The sequence below is a fragment of the Podarcis filfolensis genome (assembly GCF_964270895.1).
Source record: "Podarcis filfolensis genome assembly, chromosome: 9".
Lineage (NCBI taxonomy): Eukaryota > Metazoa > Chordata > Lepidosauria > Squamata > Lacertidae > Podarcis > Podarcis filfolensis.
The window spans coordinates 27568985-27594012 of NC_139610.1; the positions used below are offsets into that span (position 1 = coordinate 27568985).

Below are 25028 nucleotides of genomic sequence, written 5' to 3' on the forward strand. Positions count from 1 at the left end.
AGAAGTGCTCCCTCCAGCGGAAGTCTGCAAATCCTCCTGCGTTTTGCAATGCCTGGTTGTGATTTGAGAAGCATGCAAAATGCGCGTGTTTCCAGTTGCATCCTGCAGCCCAGCTACAAGATAGGGGGTGATAGCAGGGCGCTTTCAGCACCAAGAGCTATGCAGCCCAACCCTATGCATAGCCGTGAGTTCATAGGGTTGTATTATTGGAAGGGGTACCGTGGGTCATCTAGTCCAACCCGCTGCGCTGCAGGAATCTCAGCTAAAGCATCCATGGCAGGTGGTCATCCAACCTCTGCTTTAATATCTCCAGTGAAGGAGAGTTCACCACCTCTCCGGGGAGTCAGTTCTACTGTTGAACAGTTCTTACTGTAACACCCCCCACCCCCAAAAGGGTCTCTGGCACTGCCTCCTGCAGTAAAGCCAATTGAGGAGATGATGGGTGGAAAAGGTACAGTTTGAGAGATGCATCAATCTAGACACAGGGTGAATAAGATCACAAAGGCTGTGTACCTCAGGTTGCTGGAAGCAGATACTTATACATATTGCAAAAATGCCTGAGCTCACGCCCGATGCCTATAAAGGTAAAGGTAAAGGGACCCCTGACCATTAGGTCCAGTCGTGGCCGACTCTGGGGTTGCGGCGCTCATCTCGCTTTATTGGCCAAGGGAGCCAGCGTACAGCTTCCGGGTCATGTGGCCAGCATGACTAAGCCGCTTCTGGCGAACCAGAGCAGCACACAGAAACGCCATTTACCTTCCTGCCGGAGCAGTACCTATTTATCTACTTGCACTTTGACATGCTTTCGAACTGCTAGGTTGGCGGGAGCAGGGACCGAGCAACGGGAGCTCACCCCGTCGCGGGGATTCAAACCGCCGACCTTCTGGTCGGCAAGTCCTAGACTCTGTGGTTTAACCCACAGTGCCACCCGCGTCCCTAAAAGCTTACTAAGTGGCTAAAGTTCTGCACAGACAAGCGCATGCTAAGCTCTGATCTTCTCGCCACTTGTGGGGGCTCTCATGTTTGTTCCATGCTTGCATTAGCAGTTTCATATATGGTTTTGGAAAGCCACCTAGCTTCCTGTCATGCTCTGTTGTTACAGTACCTATGTACTTTCCAAACCCTAAAAGGTCACATTTCCTGTAATTTGCTAAACTGGTAGATTCTTATCTCTATTACCGTAGCAGTCTGCAAATTCATGCAAGCATAGCAAGGCTTCTGCTATACCATGGGGGGGGCAGTTAACGTTTCATGTTAGAAACATCCTGGAGATAATGATTGTCCACTCATCTACCTAGCCCTGTATCCCTTGTGGGTTGGCTACCATTGCCGTCAGAAAGTTCTTCTTGATCTTTAGCTGGCATCTCATTTCTTTCAAGTTGGGTCTTCTGTTGATGTAATCTAGAATAGCATTAGTTTTTTTTTTATTTTGCTTTTTTTTGGGGGGGGGGGTGCTGCATCACACTGTTGTCCCATGTTAAGCTTGTGGTCTACTAAGAACCACATTTACTACTGGCAGGCCAGAGTGTCGCCCATTTTATATTTGTGCAGCTGCTTATTCCTGCCTAAGTGTGGGACCTTACATTTGATAATTATTGCTAATTATTTTATATAACCAATGAATATAATGTGGACCTTATTCTCAAGTAAATATGCCTAGATCCTGCTTCAGGCTGTAACCCCAACGGCTGTTAAATTAAATGAGACTTGCACCATGATCCTATGAATTTCCTCAGAAATCAAAACAATGGGATTGAGTGATAAGCGTGTATTGAACAGTAGCCTTGCAACACAGGGGTTTGCACGTTTAATTGGAAGATTCCACTTCTTAATGAGACTTAACCCCAAATTAGTGACCATATTAAGACTACTCCTTAACGCTTTTGGGAATGCAACTTAAACACTCAGTCAGCCATAACTCACTTGAAAGGTAGCCGTGTTGGTCTGCCATAGTCAAAACAAAAAAATTTTTTTCCTTCCAGTAGCACCTTAAAGACCAACTAAGTTAGTTCTTGGTATGAGCTTTCGTGTGCATGCACACTTCTTCAGATACATCTTGTATCTGAAGAAGTGTGCATGCACACGAAAGCTCATACCAAGAACTAACTTAGTTGGTCTTTAAGGTGCTACTGGAAGGAAAAAATTTTTTTTGTTTTCACTTGAAAGGGAAGTTTAAGACAACGGTTGTGTAGATGCCACGAGGAATTTGAGAACCAAGAGATCGCATTATTTACACTGATTGTAGCAGATCTTATTTACAAAACCCTTTAGCAGCCTCGTGAAGGAGCCATCGAAGGAGGAGGAAGCTCTTAATGTTTATAGCACACCTTTAAGGGGCTCTCTTGACGCTGGGTGATGGCGACAGAAAAGGTAAAAAGATCCGAGATCCCCGTCTAATCTGCGGGGATTACATGCTCTATTTGCGGCATTGCCAGTCGCTACCATTTATCAGACGAAGATTTGACCTTAGCTAGAGAGTAAGCGGCTACGGCCGCCTAGCTAGCCTGCCGGAGCATCCAAGATTAGCCGAAGAGTCTGCTGGCAGCCTGAGGGCACACCTTGGCAGGCGCCTCTAAAACGGCGGCCCCCGAGGCAAAGCGAGCGAGCTCAAGGCTTCCACCTGCTGCATTGGAAAGGGAACTATTACACATGCCCACGCGGAGACGGAAGCAGCCTCTTTCCCCTCCTCTCCCCAATCCCGCCCTTCCCGTGGTTACGCAAACACAAGGCCGGGCGGGAGAAGCCGGGCTTGGTTGAGGGCGCGAGGCGAGAAGCGCTCTCCGAAGGGGCCTCCAAGCGCCGGAGCGCTAGCGACGCCTTCTGCCCCCCCGGCCCGCGGTGAGTACCCGAGCCTTGCTTGCCCCAGGCTGCTCGCCCTCCCGCCTCCTCTGCAGGGAGGTGGGTGTCGGCGGAGCCGCTGCTGCAGAGCACCGACCCGCCGCCCTCCGACGCCTCGCCGCGGGCTGTGTAACCACAACAAAGCGGGAAGGTGGCGGGCGTGTGCCGGCGTTTCCTCCGACGTATCGGAGGAGCATTGGCCGTAGTGGCGGGGATAGGGGGCGATCTGGCTTTTTCCAATCGAGGAGAGGAAGGGGTTTGCCCTCCGTCCGACCCCGCCTGCATGCAACCAATTTTCTGCGCGTGGCTAGCCTATATGCAGCCTCCTTCGCCTTTTCGAGGAGCTCCTTAGTTAATCCTCCGTGCAATGTCGCTGCAATAATTATCATTAGGCTTCGGCTTGACGGGCGGGCGGGCTTTTGTCGCCAGCAAAGGTCGTTGCGGGAGGGGGGGCGAGTTGCGCGCGATTATAGTCGCTCCCATTGCGCCCTGACGCATCGCGGTCACGACTCAGGAGGGAGGAAACCGCGCTCTTGACAGATGTCTTCCTAGGCAGCCGGAGCCTGTTTGGCTGTGACTGCGGAGGGCACGTGGCGTTTGAGATCTACCACGAATGGGGAATGCTTATGCCTTTTAGAAGAGTGAGCCTGAAGCCATCTCCCAGTGTTAAACTTCGCTTTGTGCAGGCAAAGGAGCGGTGGGCTTCCTGCGTTCTGGGGTGGACCTGGTCTAGATAGGTAGCAGAATACTCAGAGCTGGATAGGTTGGGCTGTACTGCTTCAGATGCAAGTGATCGTGGGGAGGAAGTCTGTTTTGAATCCTTCATAATGTTAAACATACAAATGCCTCCCTGCAAGTAGAAGTGAGGCAGGGAAGCACATAGGAGACAATGATTCTAGCCCAGGCTTCTCTTTACTGTGCTAACTTTCTACATGTAGGGAGATTTTATTTTTTAAAAAAATTAAAAAGCAATGCATCCACCTCACCAACAGTCTGAAGTGGTATAGATCATTCTACCACCTTCTTCATTTTTCTTTGCCATGGGCCAGGAAGTCCAGATCAAATAAAGCGGTATCCAGGCAGGCTGAAGCCTGCTTCCTTTTGTTTACCTCAATACATAGATACCTGTAGTGGTAAGATAAGAGAGTGGCAGAGCTTTACAGCATCTGTTAATATGGATCCTTTCTTTCTGTAAAGCAGGATTAGACAACCTGTGAGGGACGCGGGTGGCGCTGTGGGTTAAACCACAGAGCCTAGGATTTGCCGATCAGAAGGTTGGCGGTTCAAATCCCCGTGGCGGGGTGAGCTCCCATTGCTTGGTCCCTTCTCCTGCCAACCTAGCAGTTCGAAAGCACGTCAAAGTACAAGTAGATAAATAGGTACCGCTCCAGCAGGAAGGTAAACGGTGTTTCCGTGCGCTGCTCTGACTAAGTGGCTTAGTCATGCTGGCCACATGACCTGGAAGCTGTACACCGGCTCCCTCGGCCAATGAAGTGAGATGAGCACCGCAACCCCAGAGTCGGTCACGACTGGACCTAATGGTCAGGGGTCCCTTTACCTAGCCTTTCATATTGTTACAAAAACCGGGTGCCTGCCCCTCCCACTGCCGAGCTTAGGGAAGTTTGTGTCTTAATCCGTATCCCAATTAATCAAAATCCTAACATTTATTCATTCCTAAGGTTTAGGGGGAATACCCCTTAGTCTATAACAATATACCCGTATTTACTCAAATCTAATACTCACCTATTTTGGCCAAATTATGTTGTGAAAATTGAGGTGCACATTAGATTTGATGGCGCATTAGACTCGAGTAAATACGATATTTGTTGGACTCCACCACCCATCAGCCCTATCCACCATTGCCAGTGGTCAGGGGTGATGGGAATTGTAGTCCAACAACATTGGGAGCACAGGTACCCCACTCCCACTGTAAAACATACTTCCCATGACTAGAATAGTCCGGATCAGTGTTGCATGCCTGCCAGTGTGCTTGCCTTCTGCGTACACACAGTCGGCATCACATGCATCTGTGAAATGTTCTCTGCATCCTCCCTCGCTTTCAACAATGATACTCAGGAAGCAACGGTGGCAATTATCAGACATTTTAAAAATTGTATTTTTCTATGTTGCATTTCCTTGAGCTTCCTATGGAAGCATTTTAGTGGCTTTCTATGTGAGACTTTGCCAGGAGCTGTCAATTCAGCATGGTAAGGTTTTGTGCACCTTTAGATTATATGAAAATGTTAAACTCAGAACAGAAACAAGCAATTCCATGCAATATCAAATTTCCTTATGAAATGGTGGGAAAAGAAGCAACAAAATCCCCTCTAGGATCATTATTGTCTTTTTTAGAAAAGATAAATGATTAACATTCTGCATAGACTTAAAGTTGGGCAGAGATACAGGGATGCAAACTTAAGCAGCTCTGTAAGACCTCTAGCTCCACCTACGTTTCATATCCAATCCTTCTTCTTTAACTTTCCGCATGCTGGCAGAATCCCACCACTCCAAATGGTTAGGTCACATTGAAAGCGAAATCAGAACCTGTGGCCTATCACTTGAGTTGCTGCTTATGCTCCCACAATTGGAAGCATTCTAGACAATCAAGCGCAGAATCCTGGAGATTGAATTCCAAACCCTTAGTTGCACAGCCAATAAACCCTGTTCCCCATTGGGGTTGGGAATTCCACCCTCTTTGGCCAGGACATTTCATATTTACACCAGCTGTACGATCCCCACCTACTCAGAGCTCTTTCCCTCGCAAGATTTAATGTCTTATCATCTGCAGTTTTGAAAGGTAGATTTTTGAAAATCCCATACTCTGATACTGCCCTTGTGGCACAAAACAGGTTGAATGCATCACACACGTTTTGTTTTACTGGCCATTTTATGCAAAAATATATGATAAGTATTTGGCCCCCTTATTGAAGGAGGGGATTTATCACACTGGCTCTTCCAGGGTTTTCTATCTGCTGAACAATTGTAGTAATGACGTTGTGGAGTATGTGGCAAAATGTTTGAGTGACGCCATGAAATTACATCACCATAGGTCCTAAGAGCCATTTTCATACCTCACAATGTTTGGACAGCTTTATCCTAAGGTATCTCCTACTATGTTTTGTTAACTGTATTGTGTTCTGATCCATGTATAGAATGCACTTTTTCTATGCCAATAAAGGAGATTGACTGATTGACTTGTAGTTGTAGAGTGGGTTTTGAACCTATATTTTTTTAATTTCTCAGTTAGTAATTCTGGTGTTCCATTTGCAGGAACCGCATTTCAGCACCTTTTTTTGATCATGGACCGTATGTATGAAGATGTGTCAGACTGTGAAGTGGATCACTCTTTCTTCGACAGTGACTTTGAAGAAGATGCGGCGAGGAAAGGAGCAACAACGAAAACAGATGAGAAGGGAAATGGTGAGCACACACAAACGGAAGATACGATTACAGGCAAACCTGGCTTGACCACGGAAACCAAAGTGGTGGAGGATAACTGTACTGAGGAAGAGGACAAAGCAAATAAAGATACAGAATCTCAGGAGGGGGAGGAATTAATCAATGGTGCTTGTGATCCTGAAAATGCTGTGTTGTCGTTAGCTTCTCTAAATTCAGAAAAGGCAAGTACATCTGGTAGGATTTCAGCACAAGGTAAAGGAACGCATGGAAAAAATATTTCCTCTCAAGTTGACCAAATAGTTAAAGCATCTGAGGAAAACTACTATACAGATGAAGAAGACAGTAGCGATGACAGCAGAAACCAGAGGGTTAGACTGAAGTTGTCTAAGCAGTCTAATAGTGCAAAGGTTAGCAAGAATATTGCAGTCAGTTCCTCCTCATCTTCCTCCTCCTCACATTGCCTATCCTGTAGTTCTGATACAGACTGCTCAGATTCAGACGGTTGCTTGTCAGACTCATCCTGCTCTTCTTCAAAAAAGAAAAGCAAATGTAGCTTGGCGCTTCTTTCTCTGAGACAAAAACCCAGCCCAGGAATTAAATCGGTGGAAGTAAAACCCAAGCTCGGTGACTATGCAGAAGAGTCTGAAGATACTGTGACTGATGTGACTCCTCTGTCAACTCCAGACATCAGCCCCATCCAGTCTTTTGAACTTGCAGCATCTAATGATAAGAAACTAAAGGTTAAAAGACAAGAAAATGTGAGCCAGGAGTTATATGGTAAGCATGAGGTGCAAAAAGCTTTACACTTTTGAGGAGAACAATTACAAGCCCTGACTGAATTTCTGTTTCTCCTTAGAACCCGACTTGGATCACAAATGTCATCAAAAGGTCCTGCAGGAGGCTGTGGACTTGAATCATCTTTTGAAAGGTGACATTTTCTTAACTTTAAAAATATGGGATTTGCTCTCAAAATAATAACATTCTGATATAATATGTATGTCTCTGCTGTTCTTTCAGATCTGGATAAACATTTTCAGTTTTTCCCTTGAGTTCTATGGAACAGCAATTGTTAACAAAAATATTTGTTTGGTAAAGTTATTATTTAGATAGACTGCACTCTATACACGATAAATGTTTTTTCAATTTATTTCTGTTTATTACATTTATATTGTGCCTTCTCTCCAATGAACTCAAGGAAGGACACAGAGTTTTCCCTGTCCATTTTATACTTCCATCAACGCATATAAGTTGCTATGGAGGTTAGGCTGATAAATAATTACAGGACCAAGGTTTCTCCACGGTGCTTAGTGATTGAGTGGGTGTTTGAATCTGGGTCTGCCCGGCCCATCTGTGCAACAAGCTCAAAAGGTCACCATTGATTCCACTGGATATATTTTTGAATTCAGAGTAGTAGTAAAAATCTGCATGGCCATAGTAGCATAAATGACAACATATAACCTCTGAAGCAGACTCTTGATTCTATGTATGTATGTGTTTAAATAGTACATTGCTAGCTAAGGTTTGTAGTTGAAAAGAGAACCTGAAATTTGCAGCCAAATTCTGTGGACGGCTTAGAAACTAAAGAGGCAGTCAATGGAAGACACTTTTTTTTTCCAGCAGAGCTGCTACGGCCCAGCCAAAAAAATCACATTCAAGGGGGACTGGGGAAACTTGGTTATCTCCTGAAAGATAAACCGGGTGTGGTGATCCTAGTTCACCAAGGCCCTCCCAACCCAATTTTCCTTCTACTCACTTTCGCCCCACAGCAACAACCAGATCTCATGGTTCATCATAACAATGGACACTCAATGTATATTTATAGTAAAATAAGTTATTATTTTCAAGTGGCAGTTTTCAGATGTTAGGATGCTTGTAGCTTATACATGTCAACCTTTTCTCTCCTAGCAGAGGTTCATTGTTGAATAAATTACTGAGAGGCAATAATCAGTGATGACTCATTGCTATGTATTTAATTAAGGTGGCTTTACTTGTTATTGTGAGGTGATCATTACAATTATCAAATTAATAATGAAACAGGAATTCAGCATATGCTTGTCTATTAGTTTGTGGTTCTGGTAAACACATCCAAACACCTTTCCATGTAAAAAAGGACAAGAAAGCATCAATTACCTTGTACCCTAAAGCATCAATGCTCTATTGGACTCAAACTCTCTCAACCCATACAGAGCCTTCAAGACTTTTTATCTCCCTGTCTTAAATTTGCCAAAGTATTGCACCCATGGTAGCAACTATTCTGAAAATCAACTAGAGGTATTGTTTTAGAGGGCAAACCGTGAATATGGGAAAACTCCAGGACTCTGTAAAACTTCCCTTCTTTACTGCAATAGAAGTTTAGTAGTTGTACTCCTTGGGAAGACATGATCAAAAGTCTAGATGCTGCCTGAGAACTGTTTGAACACAATGTACTAAATTCACTGGTATGAAATAGAGGAAATGTGTGCTGATCTCCTCCTGCAGGGCAAAAATTGATAATCCAAGCATATAAAATTGCCATGTGTATGAAACTCTGCTGTTCAGAAGTGTCCTCAGTTGCACATAAGTTCACACATGCCTTTCCTCTGCAGGAACTATCCAGGTGTCAGTCTTGGGGAAATAGTATCTGATATTAGCAACACAAAATTACGTACTTCAGTCGTAAACTGAATGTTACATTTTTCAGGCACTTTTGAAAGAGGGTGATAAATCAAAAGAGCGAGGGGAGGGTATTCCAATTAATTCTTGAAAATATATTATATATAAAAAGAAACTCAACATCACCAAAAAAATAAATATGGATTATTAACCGTTTAAGTCACTTTGATGTAGAATGGGAGTACACATTAGCTTAATCATGGTTTTTGAATGTTTAAAGATATTTTATCAGATCAAGACTGAAAAGATCTCAGATCATCATTGCTTTAAAATGTGATGCTAGAACACTATTCATATCCTTTGATAATGATAAATACTTATTCATCCTCTTGCACTTGAATTCTGGATAGACTTATTTTTAAGGTAATATTTCTTCTGTTCTTGCATCACTGGTAATTTGGTTTATGAAAGGGTATGTTCTTTAACTGTTAACACTCCAGGAGAGCCTTGATAATGTATGCCTCTTTTCTCAGGTGAAGGGAATTTTATTTTCTTTCTTGCCAGCAGCCCCAGAGACAACCTGAAACCTCATTTTTATGTCTTGCTTTCTTCTCTCACATTGCATCTTGAGATTGTGATCAGATGCAGACTCCATCTGTCATCCAACTTTTCCCTTCTCTGCCTCCCACCTTGCTGTTTGCCATCTAGCCTAATATAGAGTTCCTGCCTGCTAATTTGTGGCATTTGGGTTGACCTAATAAAGGTATTGCCCAAATACAGACTTTGGATTTTTCCCCCTTGCAGCCCAACTTCTCCTTTTGCATACCTTTTTTCATGTCACATATTTACACAATGCAAAGGCCACACTGTTTTAGCCTCCTGTTTAGCCTCCAGTTTTTGTAATGCAAATATAAAAATGTCCTGTAGATGAAGGGAGCCGTTTGCCTGTCTCTGAGCATAAGTGAGTTAGAATAGGACTCTTAGAACAGGCTTCCTCAACCTCAGCCCTCCAGATGTTTTTGGCCTACAACTCCCATGATGCCTAGCTAGCACAACCAGTGGTCAGGGATGATGGGAATTGTAGTCTCAAAACATCTGGAGGGCCGAGGTTGAGGAAGCCTGCCTTAGAATGCAATTGGAGTTCTCTGAACACAGAGCTCTGGGTCAATTAGCAGAAGAGGCTGCTTTACTTCTCAGTAGCTCATTACAGTTTCTTGACAACTTGTACTGACTCAATTGGACATGCACGTCAATGCATGATAGGGAACGGAAGTCTCCCTTGTACACAAAACAATAAACGATAGAAATTAGCACGATAAACCACAGATTTCAGTCCACCCAGAGAGGACACTTTCCACATTATAACTCATTCGGAAGAGCAAGTACAGCCCAGTTTTGCAAAAGAATGGGAGGAATTATGTGTCCTGCGCTCTCTTTACAAGTTAAATGCAGCTAAGCTGCAGAATTTAGCATAAATAAATAAATTATTAGCTATTAATTTTTTAATGGGAGGAATTATGTGTCCTGCACTCTCTGTACAAGTTAAATGCAGCTAAGCTGCAGAATTTAGCATAAATAAATAATTGGCTGTTAAATTTTTTTTTACCGAACTTCATCTAAAGATCACAGGATGATTTACAATATAAAAACAAAAAACTCCATACTAAGAACATAAATGAGAACAATAACACTCCACTTACATGCACAGTTTAAAAGGCCATAGATTGTTTAATTAGCCAAAGGCCTGGGAGAGGAGGGTTGTTTTTGCCTGGAACCTGAAGATAGGTAATGAAGGCGCCAGGTGAGCCTACCTGGGGAGAACATTCCACAAGAGGGGAGCCACCACAGAAAAGGCCTGTTCTCGTATTGCTGCCCTCCAGACCTTTTGCGGAGGAGACACACAAAGAAGGGCCTCAGGTGATGATCACATAGGCATGTCCTCTTGTTTTAGAAAAGTTTTTTAAAAGTTAAGAATGTAACCAATCTAGAGATAACACCAGTATGACTTCAAACGTTGTGGAATGGTTATTGGCTGGAGCTGAGGATTCTGGAATTAGTACAAATATATGTAGTTTGTTGAATGCTTTCTATCATTTGATTACACTGCTCTGATATGAGATGTCCAGTGCCAATCTATTATGATGCACTGCTGATGTCATGTAAGCAGATTCTGTATTATGACATCCTGGCAGTAATCATTGCAGCATCAGAAGTGTTTCAAGAGTTGAACAGCAGGAAAGAGGATTTCCCCATACAGTTAGACTTGATCTATATCATGTGATGAAACATCCCAGTTTTCAGGAATTTGCTGGCAGAAAATAGGTGAGTGCTGTAGGCAGAAATTAGGGAGAGAAATTTAAACTAATGTGGAACTTTAAGGGGCAGCATCAAAGAGAGGTTACTTTAATGGGCAATATGTTAAACATGACTTGGAATATGTAACTAAACATTTCTGTAGCCAAAATCAATCTACATTTATTTTGTACAGCACCTAGCACATAGTTTCATCCTAATCCTGGAAACAGTCTGGGTGCTGCCATAGACCACCTATTTAATAAAAATATGTATACATATGTTATATGTAAGCTCTGGTTTTAAGCCAGGATTGTCTCCAGAAGGATTTTGCAATCCACGGATAGGTGCAATATTCTAAGGATATGTGAAGTTGTTCATGGTAGTTTGATGTCATAGTCTTGGTTCCAGTGTCTTACCTGCAGAAGCAGTTTGGGCAGGAAGAACTGTAGATTAGTAGATTGGCTTATAGTTGAGATACATAGATGTATTTATCCTGGGCGGGCATAGCTAATATCCATGGCATCAATTGTCATTTTATAGTGATCACAGCTTTCCAATACAATTTGTAAGACATCTTTGTTTTGATTATCTCACAATTGTACAGGGTTTTTTTGGGGGGGGATTATATACATAAAATATATTTGATAGTGAAGTCCCTTTTAAGGTCAACATGATCACCCTAACAAAGTTTTAACAGATTACATTAAGTGCTGTATCTCCCAAACTGCCAAACCAGCTGGTATTGGTTTACAAATACCACCCAAAATATTTTCTAATTTGTGACCATTTTGCGAAAGTTGCCAAAGAACATGCCTGGGGCTTGACTCCTTGGTGCAGCTGAATCAGACAGTCTTGAATACCGCTATTAAGCTCTGTGCTGATGTTCATGCAGATTATTTGTTGCTGGACTCGTCTCCTTTATCCCTAACCATCATTCCTGGTAAGGAATGACGAGAGCTATAGCCAAAAATCATCTGGAGGACCATAGGTTCCTTATCCCTGTTCCAGATTGTTAACTTCTACCCATGGTGAAAGGAGAAAACCTGGTGCCAGGTAACAAATCAACAATCTCTTAATCAGGGCTTTTTTCAGCCGGAACTAACTTCCACCTCTCATGTGGGCGCCATAACCATTCTAAGAGAAGGAGGGAAGTGTTTGTGATGAATTCCAGCACCTCTTTTTCTAGAAAATTAGCACTTCTCTGAATGAATCTATTGTAATTGTGGTGATAGAATATTCTTGAGCACATTTTTGGCTATATGAAAACACTCCTATATTATTTGTAGGAGGGGGGCCAGAAGTGGAAAACTCCCTTCTTGTGCCTTAGGACTTTTGTTTTACCTTTGTTTATGATGGCATTGCAGAAGCCAAGTGTTCACAATATGCACATTTTAAACTGTTCTCAGTGAGGTGTAGGAAAGATTAGTCTTGCACAACTTCACTGTATATTATATCTAGCAACAATCATTTTAATCTGCTAATCTAGGAGTTTTAAGATTTCACTTCTTTTCCTAAGGTGACCTTGTGTTTCAGTATTAAACAATACATTTTTAACTGTCCTCCATAGGGACTGTAGGATAGAGCAAGACTGGGGTGCTTTATCCATTGCAGAGAACTAAAGCACTCTAATTTAGAAGAAATTATCTATGTAGAAGCTTCAAGCAATGAAGGGTTGAGATGTGTAAGTGACTCTTTAATATGCAATATTTAATAGTTGTTTTGCCACATTCCAATATGTAAGGCATTAGAACAGAACATGTAAAGGTTGTCATTGGCTAAATAACCACACAACTGTACTATAATAATATAATATAGGGCTGTTTTCATGCTTTTGCTAGTATGCACAAACTATCATGCAGGCATAATGTAATCTTTTGATTTAATTTCACTTTCCTTACCTAGCACTCCACTGCCAGATACAAAACAGTTTTCTGTGAGTAGAAGGGCACCTTTGAATCAAACCTATTGTATTTAACTGAAGTACAGGTGGAATAGTGGTAACTTAGAATTGTATACTGATATATTGGGAGAAACTGAGCACGTGGAAGAATAACACTTTTAATTGAGTTTAATTTCACACTGGCATAAAATTCAGTACTAAGTAGTGTGAGAACACCTTTTATTAATTTTGGGAAAACTCTTTTATCAATTTTTGTGATTTTGCTGGAAATAAATCATTCCCTTTCTTTACTTTATGCATCTCATGACACTGTTCCCATAGCTGCAATTCTTCTACCAGTTCTTGGTATTTCGCCCCAAGCGAAGATGGGTATTAGGATGGAACAACTAGCTCTCTTCGCTGTATGCATTGGCTTTTCCTTTTAGGTTTCTTTCTTAATCCTGGCTTATAATTTCTTATCAACCTAGCAGTTTGAAAGCATGCCAGTGCAAGTAGATAAATAGGTACCACTGTGGCAGGAAGGTAAATGGTGTCTCTGTGTGCTCTGGTTTCCATCATGGTGTTCCATTGCGCCAGAAGCAGTTTAGTCATGCTGGCCACGTGACCAAGAAAGCTGTCCGTGGACAAACGCCAGCTCGACCTGAAGCAAGATGAGTTCCACACCCCATAGTCGTCTTTGACTAGACATAACCATCCAGGGGTCATTTACCTTTACCTTTTTTACCTTATCATCATCATCATCATCATTATTTATTATGTTTCTGTTCCACCCTTCCTCTCAACATAGCCCAGGGGTGGCAATCAACTAAGCAGCAAAACATAAAATAAATTATATTTAAAACCTCTTAAAACATTAAGAATAGCTAAATGTTTTGTTAAATAGTTGCATACCCCTACAGCTAAAATCTCTCTCTCTTTCCATGAACTGAGTAGCCCTTTCCCAAAACTACTGTTTGCAGTTTATCATACTGCTTATTATTTCAATCTTGGTCACCAGTGTAAGGGTTTGGAGAGTCACGTAGAAGCTTATCTAAGCGTAATGGAGGTCCCTATCCATGCAGAGTTTCTGAACACACCATTCAACACACCATATGTTCCCTTGATTTCTGTAGGGTTTGAACCTAATTAAGATTTAAAATTTATGTACCACCTTCTGTCTGCTTTTACTCTTGCCATTTAAGTCCCTAAAGACAAATCAAACTAGTTCAACAATTTCAGAGTCTCTAACATCACTGTGGGTTTTTGTTACACTTACAAGGGAGTTGCCTGCCCAAGACACACATCTTAAGGCTACCAACAGTTGCACAGTTGTCTGCTTTCCTGCAAAGTGGGAAGCATTTGATTTTAAATTCCAGTCCATGGTTTACTTTTGATAAACTAAACAGCAAAATGTTACTGGGATATGTATCCGTGCCAAGTATAAACTCTGCCTACTGTAAACAGATTAGTTGAGCAGTCTCATATCCTTTCTGCAGAAAGTAACAGTTTCCTTTCTTCATATGTGGTAGAATTATAGGTTAGAAGTAGGCAAGATACTTCCTTGAAGATGACCTAAGCATTCCTGAAATCATCAGTAGTCAAGGCTTTTGCTCAGAGACAGTATACTTCCTACAATGCTAGAAGTTGAATCATGGAAATGAAATGCCACAATCCCCAGAATGAAAAACGCAAGGCAAATGTTGATAAATGTTTGTTTAAATATTGTGTCCTATTTGTAGACCCTTTGCCATGTCACTTTGGGTTGCTTAACCACACCTCTGTGCCTAACTCAGTAGCACACAAGGTCGAAGAACAGAGTATCTGGTGTTTGAAACTCTAAAACATACTGTCCTTGGCTAATGCTCATGTTTCTTTCAGCAGTGTACATATTGCCAATGATGAGAAATGTAAGTTGATATAGTATGGTTCTCCAAATATGGAGAGACTCTTCCACAGCAACTGCCAGTATAGGACATCTTAACTCAGGGATCACCAATGTGGTACTTGTGGGTAGACTACATGTGACTACAAGGTCCCTTCCTGCGTCCCTCTGCCTGCTGAAATTAGACTTGAAGCATTTTGCTATAGCTAATAAAATAGGTTGTGATAAGCACCCACAATAGTATCTCCAGTTTGCAAGTGTGCCTCTGGTTTTAGAACTTTATCTTAACTGCATGTACATTTTCAAAATTATCTATATTATCAGCTCACCATGTATTTCTAGATGTGGCCAAGTGCTCACATTGCCCAGTCCTAGCTCATGTTTAAGAATTATAATGCACATCAGGTCTTCATAGACCCAGCTTCACATATGTGTTGGATTCCTCCTTAAGTATACTTCTGTGCTATGTCATGACTTTTTATGGTTTACATGCATTCTGTTTCTTTTGTTTGGAAACAAATGAGAGTTGATATGCCTCTTACACTTGGAGCCTAATATTGCAACCTTATGCACAATTTTCCAGAACTAAGTGCCATTGAACACACTGGGATAAATAACCTTGCAAAAGAGTGCACTGCAAATATTCTTTGATGCCATGGTAGCAGCAGTATTGTGTTCTCTCTAGGCTAGCCTTACCCAATCTGGTGCCCTCTGAGTGTTTGGGCTATAACTCTGAGCAACACAAGCCAGCATAGTCAATGGTTTGGAGCATTATGGGAGTCATAGTGCAGCAACACCCACAGGACACCAGGCTGGAAAAAGCCACTGTAAGCTTTTGCTACGTATGCATGTGTTGCCATTTAAAAGCTATAGGCTGAAAATGAGGTGACCCACTCACTTAAGTTAACTGGTTAAATCTGAACTCAGATATTTCTGGATTTCAAGTGAAGATATACAACCCCCTTCATATATGTTGGCTTCTCAAAGGTTTACTTGTTTTTAAAGCTTTTCTGCAGCTGGAGAAAAAAGAACAACAGAAGCTGGTCTTGGATCAGTCCTCTATAGGGTCAAGGAAAAACTACTCTTTCACAAATGAGGAAGTTCGACAAATTGATCGGGAGAACCAAAGGCTCTTAAAGGAATTGACAAAGCACTCTGCAAAGCCCAGGAGCAAAAGTGCCTCGCTGAAGAAGCCTCCAGGCCCAGCACCAAAGATATACCACAGTGCCATCAACAGGCAGAGAGAGCAGCAAAGGATTGACAGAGAGAATCTGGTTAGTTGAAGTTCTTTCGTTTATTAAGCGGAGTTTTGTACCTACTAAGTTCATCTATTACAATTTTTAATAAGTCATTGAGTAGTGTCATTGTACTATTGCTACGATTTGGAGATATGTGTCATTGTAACATCCGCCACATTCTGTCCATGTTCAACCCAAGAGGGAAGAGGGGGAACCAGCCAACCAGAAAATAAAAAGCAGTATAAAAATGGCATGCCTCCAGCATCCCTGGAAACACAATTGCAGTCCACCATTGTGTTACTATGAAGTCCACATGCCACCCACACAGAGAAGGAACCAGTGAACCCCCCAGCAATGATACAGCCCCAACTACAGTACACACTACCATGGTGCAGCACACCCAGTCTTATCGGCTGCAGTGCCATAGTCACATCTCCCTCCTCATTGACCCTGTTCTATGCCCTTCTTGAGTACTTTCCCCTGGCTGGAATGTGTTCCTAAATTTTGATAATTCTTCTTGGGCTGCGTACACACTGTACCTTTAAAGCACATTCTTTCCCTCAAAGAATTCTGGGCACTGTAATTTCTTAAGGGTTGTTGGGAACTGTAACACAGTGAGTGGTAAATGGCACCCAGAATTCTTTGAGGGAAATAATGTGCTTCATATACACTTTAAAGGAATAGTGTGCATGATGCCTTATTTGTCTGGATGCAAAGTTGTGTATAAACCTTTTGACTCTTTTGCATGGCTGAAATGCGGCCTACTATATACAAGGGCTCCACACCACCGATAAGGAGTGGGTTGGAGGGATCCCTATCTACCACTCCCTAGGAAAAAAGAAAGTTAACTTGAGAAGTTCTTGAACTGTCATCTTGGTAGCAAGAAAGAAGAAAAACAAATTATGTAGTACCAAGAGAGTACATTAATAGTGTGTCAATAGCACGAAGAACGTAGCCCACAACATAAAATGAAATGGAAATAATTGAGGCAATAGCTAGCAGTCAGTTTCATTATCTGTATCTTTGCTTGTTCCATTACCATTGAACCATTGTTGTAACCATAGTAACACATATTGAGGCAAATGGAAACTCGCATTTCCATGTAATAGGTCTTTATCTAGAGCTGATCAAATAGTAATATAATGTAATTTTGCAAAGTATTATTACATGCAGGAACAGAGAGAGTTTGATTCATGGTCTGTCTGCTTTTTGCATAAGAATTCTGATCTCTGCTAAGGGTTTATGAATCCTAAATTTGCAGTAAATTATATAATGTACTCTGTCTCTCCAATACTCAGGATTTTATTTTTAAAATTCCTATACTAAGAAGTCTAAGCACTTGATGCCTTTCCTTGTGTATCCCCACCCTGCAATCCCATTGCTCTGTTGGTCTCTTTCTGAACCTTCACAGGTTCAATTATATTCTTTTGAGGTGCAGCAACCACAAATGCATACAAATATTCTGGATGTAAATTCATCGCAGAATGGTTTGATGACATTATGATACTGTGATTCCCACACACACCCTCTTAACACATCTGCAGTTGCATTATTCTTCATAATATCAGATATATTGACATATACACATACTTGGTGAATTTTGTGCCGTGAGATTAATCCATGCACATTTTCTTCATCAGGGCTTAAATTCTCTCCCAAGAGCTATAGACAGAAATATCTGTCCATGTTTTCACCAAGAGGCAAATGAATTTGTTCTTTGCTTGTTGGTTCTTTTGATATACTGTAATTGCATTGAGCTCATATTTCCCAATTTTAGCAACCACATCCCTCGTGCTCTAAATGAAATAGATTGACCACACTTGTTCAGAAAACTAGTGATCTTTCAGAAGATTGACCTAAAAGGTTCTTTTTTGATGAACTCTAACTACCGAGTGTTCAATTTCTGTTTTGGTTATTTAACATTTCATTATAATTACCCAGGTTGCATTTATACTTCATTGGCACATGGTTAGCTTGTCTTTAGTCATTGGTCCCATTCTAAAGTCAATTATCCTTTTAAATCTTTTTTCCTTTGTATCATATTTTTCTATATGCATTCCTGTGTAGGGGAGCAGATCTTCCATGTTGTTTTCTGCTACCCTTCCTAGATAGAAACACATTTACAGGTTAAAACAAAGTTTGTGGCTTATTTTGAAGTTTTAATTTTTCCTCACTTGGCAGGTGTCCTTTCAATGTGACTGTTCAGCATCAATGTAATTTGCTGGCCTTGTTCAGATATAACACTAAGCCATGGTTTAGTGTTATGATAACAGCCCACAGAATGCCTCAGGCCTCCATCCTTCTCTCATTGGAGCCATGAGGAGAGGTTCAGAAGCTTTCACTTCCATTTTAGATTAACTGCAATTTGTCATGTTATCCAAACTCTGACAAACTAATTAATTTTAATGATGGGTGTTTTTTCTGAAACAAGCCAAATCATGGTTGATGAAGCTGGCCTGTTTCAGTTAATCATAAGGAAGATTAACCACAGTTTAGGGATCAGGCAATGAGCTAAACTGCCGTTAATTTAAAGTGGAAGTGAAAGCTTCTGACTATGCCATAAGAAGGAACCCACAATCTCAAAAGTCATTGGGGCTTGCTCTTGTAATGCTAACCTATGGTTTAGACAAAACAAAACAAAAAAATCCTTCCAGTAGCACCTTAAAGACCAACTAAGTTAGTTCTTGGTATGAGCTTTCGTGTGCATGCACACTTCTTCAGTCTATGGTTTAGACTGAGTTATATCTGAAAGCAGCCTTTCTGACAATTGATACGTAATAGCCTCAGGATGCTCTTTCCTGACCATTGTGAAATAACTAGTTATATATAATATACCTTGCAGCATAAATTTTTGTATGAGTAAAATTTCTACTTACATTTTAAAGTAACCTTTTATTTTTACATTCCCCACTGCTCTAGATTACAGTCAAAGCCCTTTGCCACTTCTCTCTATTTTCCCCTTAATACATTGTTAAAGTAAGTATTTGTTCAGTTAGTGCAAGAGCATTTTCCTGCGCTCTCCCCAAGCACCACATCGATAGCAATGTAAGTTTAAATAAATTTTGAAATCCTCAGTCTAAATTGATTATCTCCTTCCCTTGGTTTTATGAAGACAACTTTTTAAGCACCTTAATCCAAAATTTCCTTTACTGTGCTTCTGTTACTTCTCAGAACCAAATATCAGACTGCAAATTAATTAATTAATTTTTTTTGTTGAATGACAGTGGAACTTGTCCTTATATTAAGGAATATTTCAGTGCAACTGTTAGTAGTAGCAGTGATACAGGGTAGTATTTAGCTAAGTTTACTAAACAGGAGTAAAATGCTAACTTGCTAAATTGAGTTGAAATCCAATGCAAATTACCTCAGCAAATTAACCTTATTTGTTTATGGAAATGTTCCAGTTCATTTTTTTTCTGGAAAGTTCACAGCAGTACTTATTTTTTAACTGTATTGGGGGAAATGAACCAGTGCCAAGTGATACAGGATATTCTGTGTGTTCTGGACATTTTTATATAGACAGCTGTTTATACTGGACAAAAACCAGTTTCCTGTTTTTCCTGTGACTGTTGCATGTAAACAGAATTGGCATCGTGAAGTCCGTTGCTGTAGCTGAAGAGAATTTTCTTCTAGAAAAGCATTTCCTCTTTTTTATTATTACATTTTTATCTTGCCTTTCCCCCTTCTTCTGTGAGGTAATCCTGACTGCAAGATTTTGACTGGCCCAAGATCACTCAGATGTCTTTTAGGCAGGGAAGGAATTTGAACTTGGGCTCTCCCTAATCCAAGGCAGACATCCTTTCCACAACACCACACTGAGACACAAACACACTATCTCCTCCCATACTTGCCCATACTAAATATTCAGATTTTATATGACCCACCAGTGGCATCAAGCAAAATGACTGCACTGATGTGTCTGATAGTTTTGGGTTTTCCGTTAGAGAAGCAGGGATAAAAATCTGAAAATGTGGAGTTAAGGTATGAGATAGAAATTTTATTTCTAGTTCAACTAGCTAAAGAAGCTAAATTTAGATTTGAAATGTACTCTTCTGCCTCTGCTGTGAAAAATAATTCTGGTTTCCGTTGCAAATTAAATTAGAGGAGACATCATATAAACAAAGCCAAACACCTGTCCAAGAGTCCAGTGGCCAGTTGTTTCATAATTCATGTGTAGCTGGCAGCTTCAGTGTGTGGTCTCCCTCACATTTGACTTCCATTTTGAATAAAGCACTGTTGGGGGGAGTAAGTTTGAGCTTTTAAAAAAACAACCACATTTATTTAAGTGCCAAATATAAAAAAGAAGAAGGAAAAAACAAAGAAAGATCGGGGCAGGGAGCTGGGGGCAGAGAGTGACAGTACACGCTGTCTACACAAATCAAGTACTTCCTTCCAAAACTAAACACAGAAGTCGGTATAAGCCATCTAGATAGGTATCCTCGTGAAATTGGTGTTTATAAAAAAATATGTTCAAATGTAGCAAGGGTGGCGTGGCCCTCAGGTAGTTGCTCAATGGATGGTGTGTGTTTATTCTTGCAAGTTCAAAATACCTTGGCAACAAGAAAGGCTCACAGCTTCTGCTTTCCTCTCATTAATCCCTATGCTTATAGGAATATTGTTTAAGAGTATCTGAACATAAATTACAACAGGAGTGGTAACTGCAGCGATTAGATTACTATTTGGCCCTCACCAGTAAACGATACTTAAGCCACAATACAGAAAACAATAAAATTCACAACCTGATCCTATTAGCTGATCTAATGTATAAACCCGACAATCACTCCAACGTTTGACACTGCTTTTTTGTTGGTGTTTGAATTAGGCTGGTAGGAAACATAATGCGCTACTTTACCATTTAACTTATATCAACAACATAAAATTTGGCTTGGTTTAGTTCTTTAAAAGTAAGCTTTTCTGCTGCCCATGATTCCCTAAAACAAATTACCGGTATATCATAGCAAAGAAATGGTATTCAGCTTTAACTAGTTATGATAACTGCTATGGATTTCCTCTAAACAAAAAGTAATATTTTTAACAAATTAAATTTAAGGCTTTTTTGAAGAGGCTTGAAGCAGTGAAGCCGACGGCTGGTATGAGGCGCTCTGAACAGCTCATGGACTATCAGCGGCAGATGAGTTACCTCAGTTCTGCTCCCTCTCCAAGGCGAGGGAAGTCTGCCTTAAGCCACCACAGCCCTTCTCGTAAGCAGAGTTTGCACTTTTCATTATGTATTTTTTGTAATAGTGAACCATGCTTTCAAGTATACATGCATAATCCTGGATGTCTTCATCCCCCAGTCTCAACATGATTCAAATGTGTGAAAAGAAAATAAGATTATTAAACCCCAGTATTTAGTCCCATTTGCAACTTGCATTGCTCTGTGTGTGTTGCCCTTCATGTCCAGCTAAGCATTGAGAGTTATATGGGGAGATGAACAAGTCCCATTCTCAGATTTTTCTTGCAAACAAAATGCTTTGGGCAACATGACTACCAAATTTCATCCTTCTAGCGAATGTTGATTAATTCTAGAGTTCATGTTCCCTCTTTTAAAGGAAGTCCGCATTACTGTTCAGCATCTTCTAGTCCCCTGGAGTGTTTTGGGTTAGGGTTACTTGTGACTAAATTTCAGGTTATTATTTTTTGTGTTAATATTTTATGGAAAAAGAGAAGAAGAAAAGAAAAAGAAAAAAACAATATATAAATATTTACAGGGTGGAAAATCAGGTTTCTTGATTCTGTGGGGGTACATTTCAAGAGCGAAATACACATTACAGGTTGGATCCAAAGTGTTGCTCCAAATGTCCTAAATCCTCAGAAGTGGCTTTTTGAGGGTTCAGAATACAGCAGCAGAAAGCAGGCATGGAGAAAGCCCCTTCCCATGAGCTGAGCCCCATTTGCAATTGTTAAGACCCTAACCCAATATTTCTGATCATAAAACGTGGAGTTGCTTGCATAGATTTTAAATGGCTTTGTTTTTCAAAATGGCAGAGTTATGCAAGCACCTTAACACTGTCCTCCCTTTTCTGTGTCCTTCCCCACAGGAGGTGCTTCGCGAGCATCCAGCCACAGTGCATCTAGTACCGTGAGTCGGAGAAGTGAAAGACCCGTTTATGACTCATCCAGTGGTGCCCTGCAGCGATTGAAACCCGCTAGTATTCGTGCTGCCTGGCTCTAAGTTATTTGCACTTTGCCACCAGATTATTAATTCTGATGTATTTGCAGGTTGCTGTAAAGTCTGTGCAAGAGTATTGTAATATTCACTGTTGGTGATTAAAGGACACTGGAAAGTGATATTAACTACAAACAGATACAACACTGATTATTATTATTGTTGTTGTTTTTTGAGCAAGCAAGATCCTTACTATATGTGTTGGATAATATCTTCCCAATCAGTATTTCTGCTAATGATATATTTGTATAAGAAAAGTGGCACTGTAATTCTTATTTATGTTCTTCAGTCACAACTGAAGTTCAGATGTGAAGAGTAGAGGGTGGACTTGTAGCACTTTTGGACCAGTGTAAAAGTGTAAAAAAAAAATGCATTTCATTTTTCATTGTACAATAAACATTTGCATTGGATTAGTTGCTCAGTCTTTTGTTTCTTACAGTGTATCTGCTGTTTTTAATTTAGCACAGTCAGTTTATGCAGTCTTCAAGGAGAATTACATCGCTGGTGTTCAGTATAATTATTTATGAGGTCTTGTGGAAATGGTAGAGTGACAATATGCAGTACAATTCAACTCCGTTTCTTTCTGGTGATTCTTGAAATGGTTCTGTTTGGCTGAGTGCTTTCAGATGAGCTTATGCTTTGCTGCTGCTTCCGTGTCACATTCCAAGAATGATTTTTGATCAGGTCTCCATGCTTAATACTGATATATGTTATCTTTAAATGTTTTAATATTACATATATCCAGTAGCAGTCAGAATGGAGGGATGGGGGTGCTTACATGACCCTCCCCTTGCGTTGCTGTGCCCTTACCAGGAGGAGCAAGATAAAGGCGTATCTGATGCGGTGTGAACATGCTGGCAGGAGCACCAGATGTGTTTGCACCCCATAGGTCATCTTGCTTCTCTGCCTCTTCATAAGGTGCAACCATGCTGGTGACGGGAGGTAAGCACCACCAACCTTCTATGCTGACCCTTACTACTTGTAACTTAAGCAGTACATTTGGTTTTATCCATTGTCTCCCGTTAAAGCTTGGCAAACCTTTTGTTAATTAAACGAAGCTCTCCTTTTTGTGGATTAAACTCAATTTTGACAGTGATTTTAATGTCTTAAGCAGTAAACATTTAGACAGTGATGTGGAAAAGAGTAGCCTCTGTGAACTAAAGCTCTCTTATTGACCTTGCAACGTAACTAACGTTTTGATAGCTCTGCCAGTGTGAAGTATATGCACAATTATGCTGATTGAATGGTTCTTTATGTAGAGTTTGACTGTTTCTTGAATGAAGTACAAATGAGCAAGCCATCTTCTGGTTGCACTGTTGTTGTTTTTTTAAAAACTACTAAGCACTTTTAAACCTTTCCGTGACTTTTTTCTCTTCATAGAAAGCACAGTGTGCTAGCGTTAAACTGTATCATCTTAAATGTTTTACTTGATTGATTATGGAAGACATGAAACTTGTATGTCACTCTTTTTAAAGCTTTAAGTAAAGGATTAATTGAATTACATCTGTGTTCAGCATTGTACTTCCTTTCTGTGAATATTTTATCCAGATATAAACAAGATGAGGTAAATTTGGAGCTTAAGTTTAGTAAGTCTGTCGTAGAGTCAAATTCCCTTCCTTCTTCTAATTAAAGTTCTGTCTGTACTGATTGCCAACTCTAGCACTCCGTAGCGATTTCCCATTATTCTTTGATATAGGAAATAATGTTCCCACCTGAAACACAAGTTCTATTGATGGTGTATTTTCTGGGTAGCTTTCTGGTTTGTTTGGAGTATGGTAAGCCCACAACTTGGACACATTTAACTTAACATGCAGATTTATGCTCATGGCAAAAAATTGAAAGGTTGCAGGGTTCCAGGAAAAATGACTTTGTTAATCCCCACCTGCCACTGAACCCAGTGACTTTTGATGTGATTTTGGCTTTAGTTGCGATCCCCGGAACTTAAACCCCATGTAATTTACAGGCCTACTGTAGATTCTTGCTAGTATCAGAGAGTTGCCTCGCACAGTGTGAAGGAGCAAACACTACATTAACCACACAATATGTATGTGCTACAGAGAACCATAGCCTATCTCAGCTCTTTAGTATAAATAAAGCTGTGTCAGTTATACACAAGCTATTTATGTGTGTGCAGAAAACACTTGATTTTAGTGTACATAATTCAGTGCATGGAAAGCCCCCCTGAGAAACTATAGTTGTTATCCTATGCAGATTTTGGAGCTTCACAGAAGAGTTAAACATGATTTGATGTATAAGCAGGAAAGGTTTAATCAAGGATTCAGAGGTAACTTAGGTTAGTGTACAGCACACGTTCATTTTCACAAATACCTCCTTGCTGGATTTGACTGAATAGCTAGCTAGTTTGCCATACTGTGGGAAAGACCACTTGCAAGGCATAGCTGTAATAATCCTATCCTGCTGATTATGTCAAGCATCTGCTAAGATGAGAGAGTCTCATATATTGAGTATTAACGAGAGGGCCCCAAAGTCCTGGTATAAGGCACCTTTTTATGTTCTTAAAAGTGTATTGTTCTGTGTATATTGGGTGCTTTCTGTTCTGTTAGCTTGAAGCAAGCGGTGATCAGCTTGGAGGCAGAAACTGGTGTCTATGTGTTCTGCTCCTTTTGCCCACAAAGCAAGTTCTGTTTACATGTCTCACATAATATATGAGATGTCATTTACTTGCACAGCATCCAAGAGTGTAGTCTTGACATTCTCCCATCACTTCATTGGCTT

The 25028-nt window shown here is 40.8% G+C and overlaps 1 protein-coding gene across 1 annotated transcript; it reads left to right on the forward strand.

Moving 5' to 3' along the window:
• The first annotated feature begins 63 nt into the window (after positions 1-63).
• Positions 64-23793, forward strand: CFAP97 (cilia and flagella associated protein 97). The gene is made up of 7 exons (XM_083631241.1): positions 64-1930; positions 2167-2838; positions 6109-7014; positions 7094-7165; positions 15891-16159; positions 21174-21324; positions 22165-23793. The coding sequence occupies exons 3-7, from the start codon at positions 6138-6140 to the stop codon at positions 22296-22298; spliced, it is 1503 nt and encodes a 500-aa protein (XP_083487367.1). The 5' UTR covers positions 64-1930; positions 2167-2838; positions 6109-6137; the 3' UTR covers positions 22299-23793.
• Positions 23794-25028: the final 1235 nt, after the last annotated feature.

Bases quoted from the DNA above. Each gene is read 5' to 3' on its own strand.
- CFAP97 (XM_083631241.1), top strand. From the start codon at position 6,138: ATGGACCGTATGTATGAAGATGTGTCAGACTGTGAAGTGGATCACTCT. The intron at 7,166-15,890 runs GTGACATTTTCT...TTGTTTTTAAAG, and splicing joins CTTGAATCATCTTTTGAAAG to CTTTTCTGCAGCTGGAGAAA. The intron at 16,160-21,173 runs GTTAGTTGAAGT...ATTAAATTTAAG, and splicing joins GGATTGACAGAGAGAATCTG to GCTTTTTTGAAGAGGCTTGA.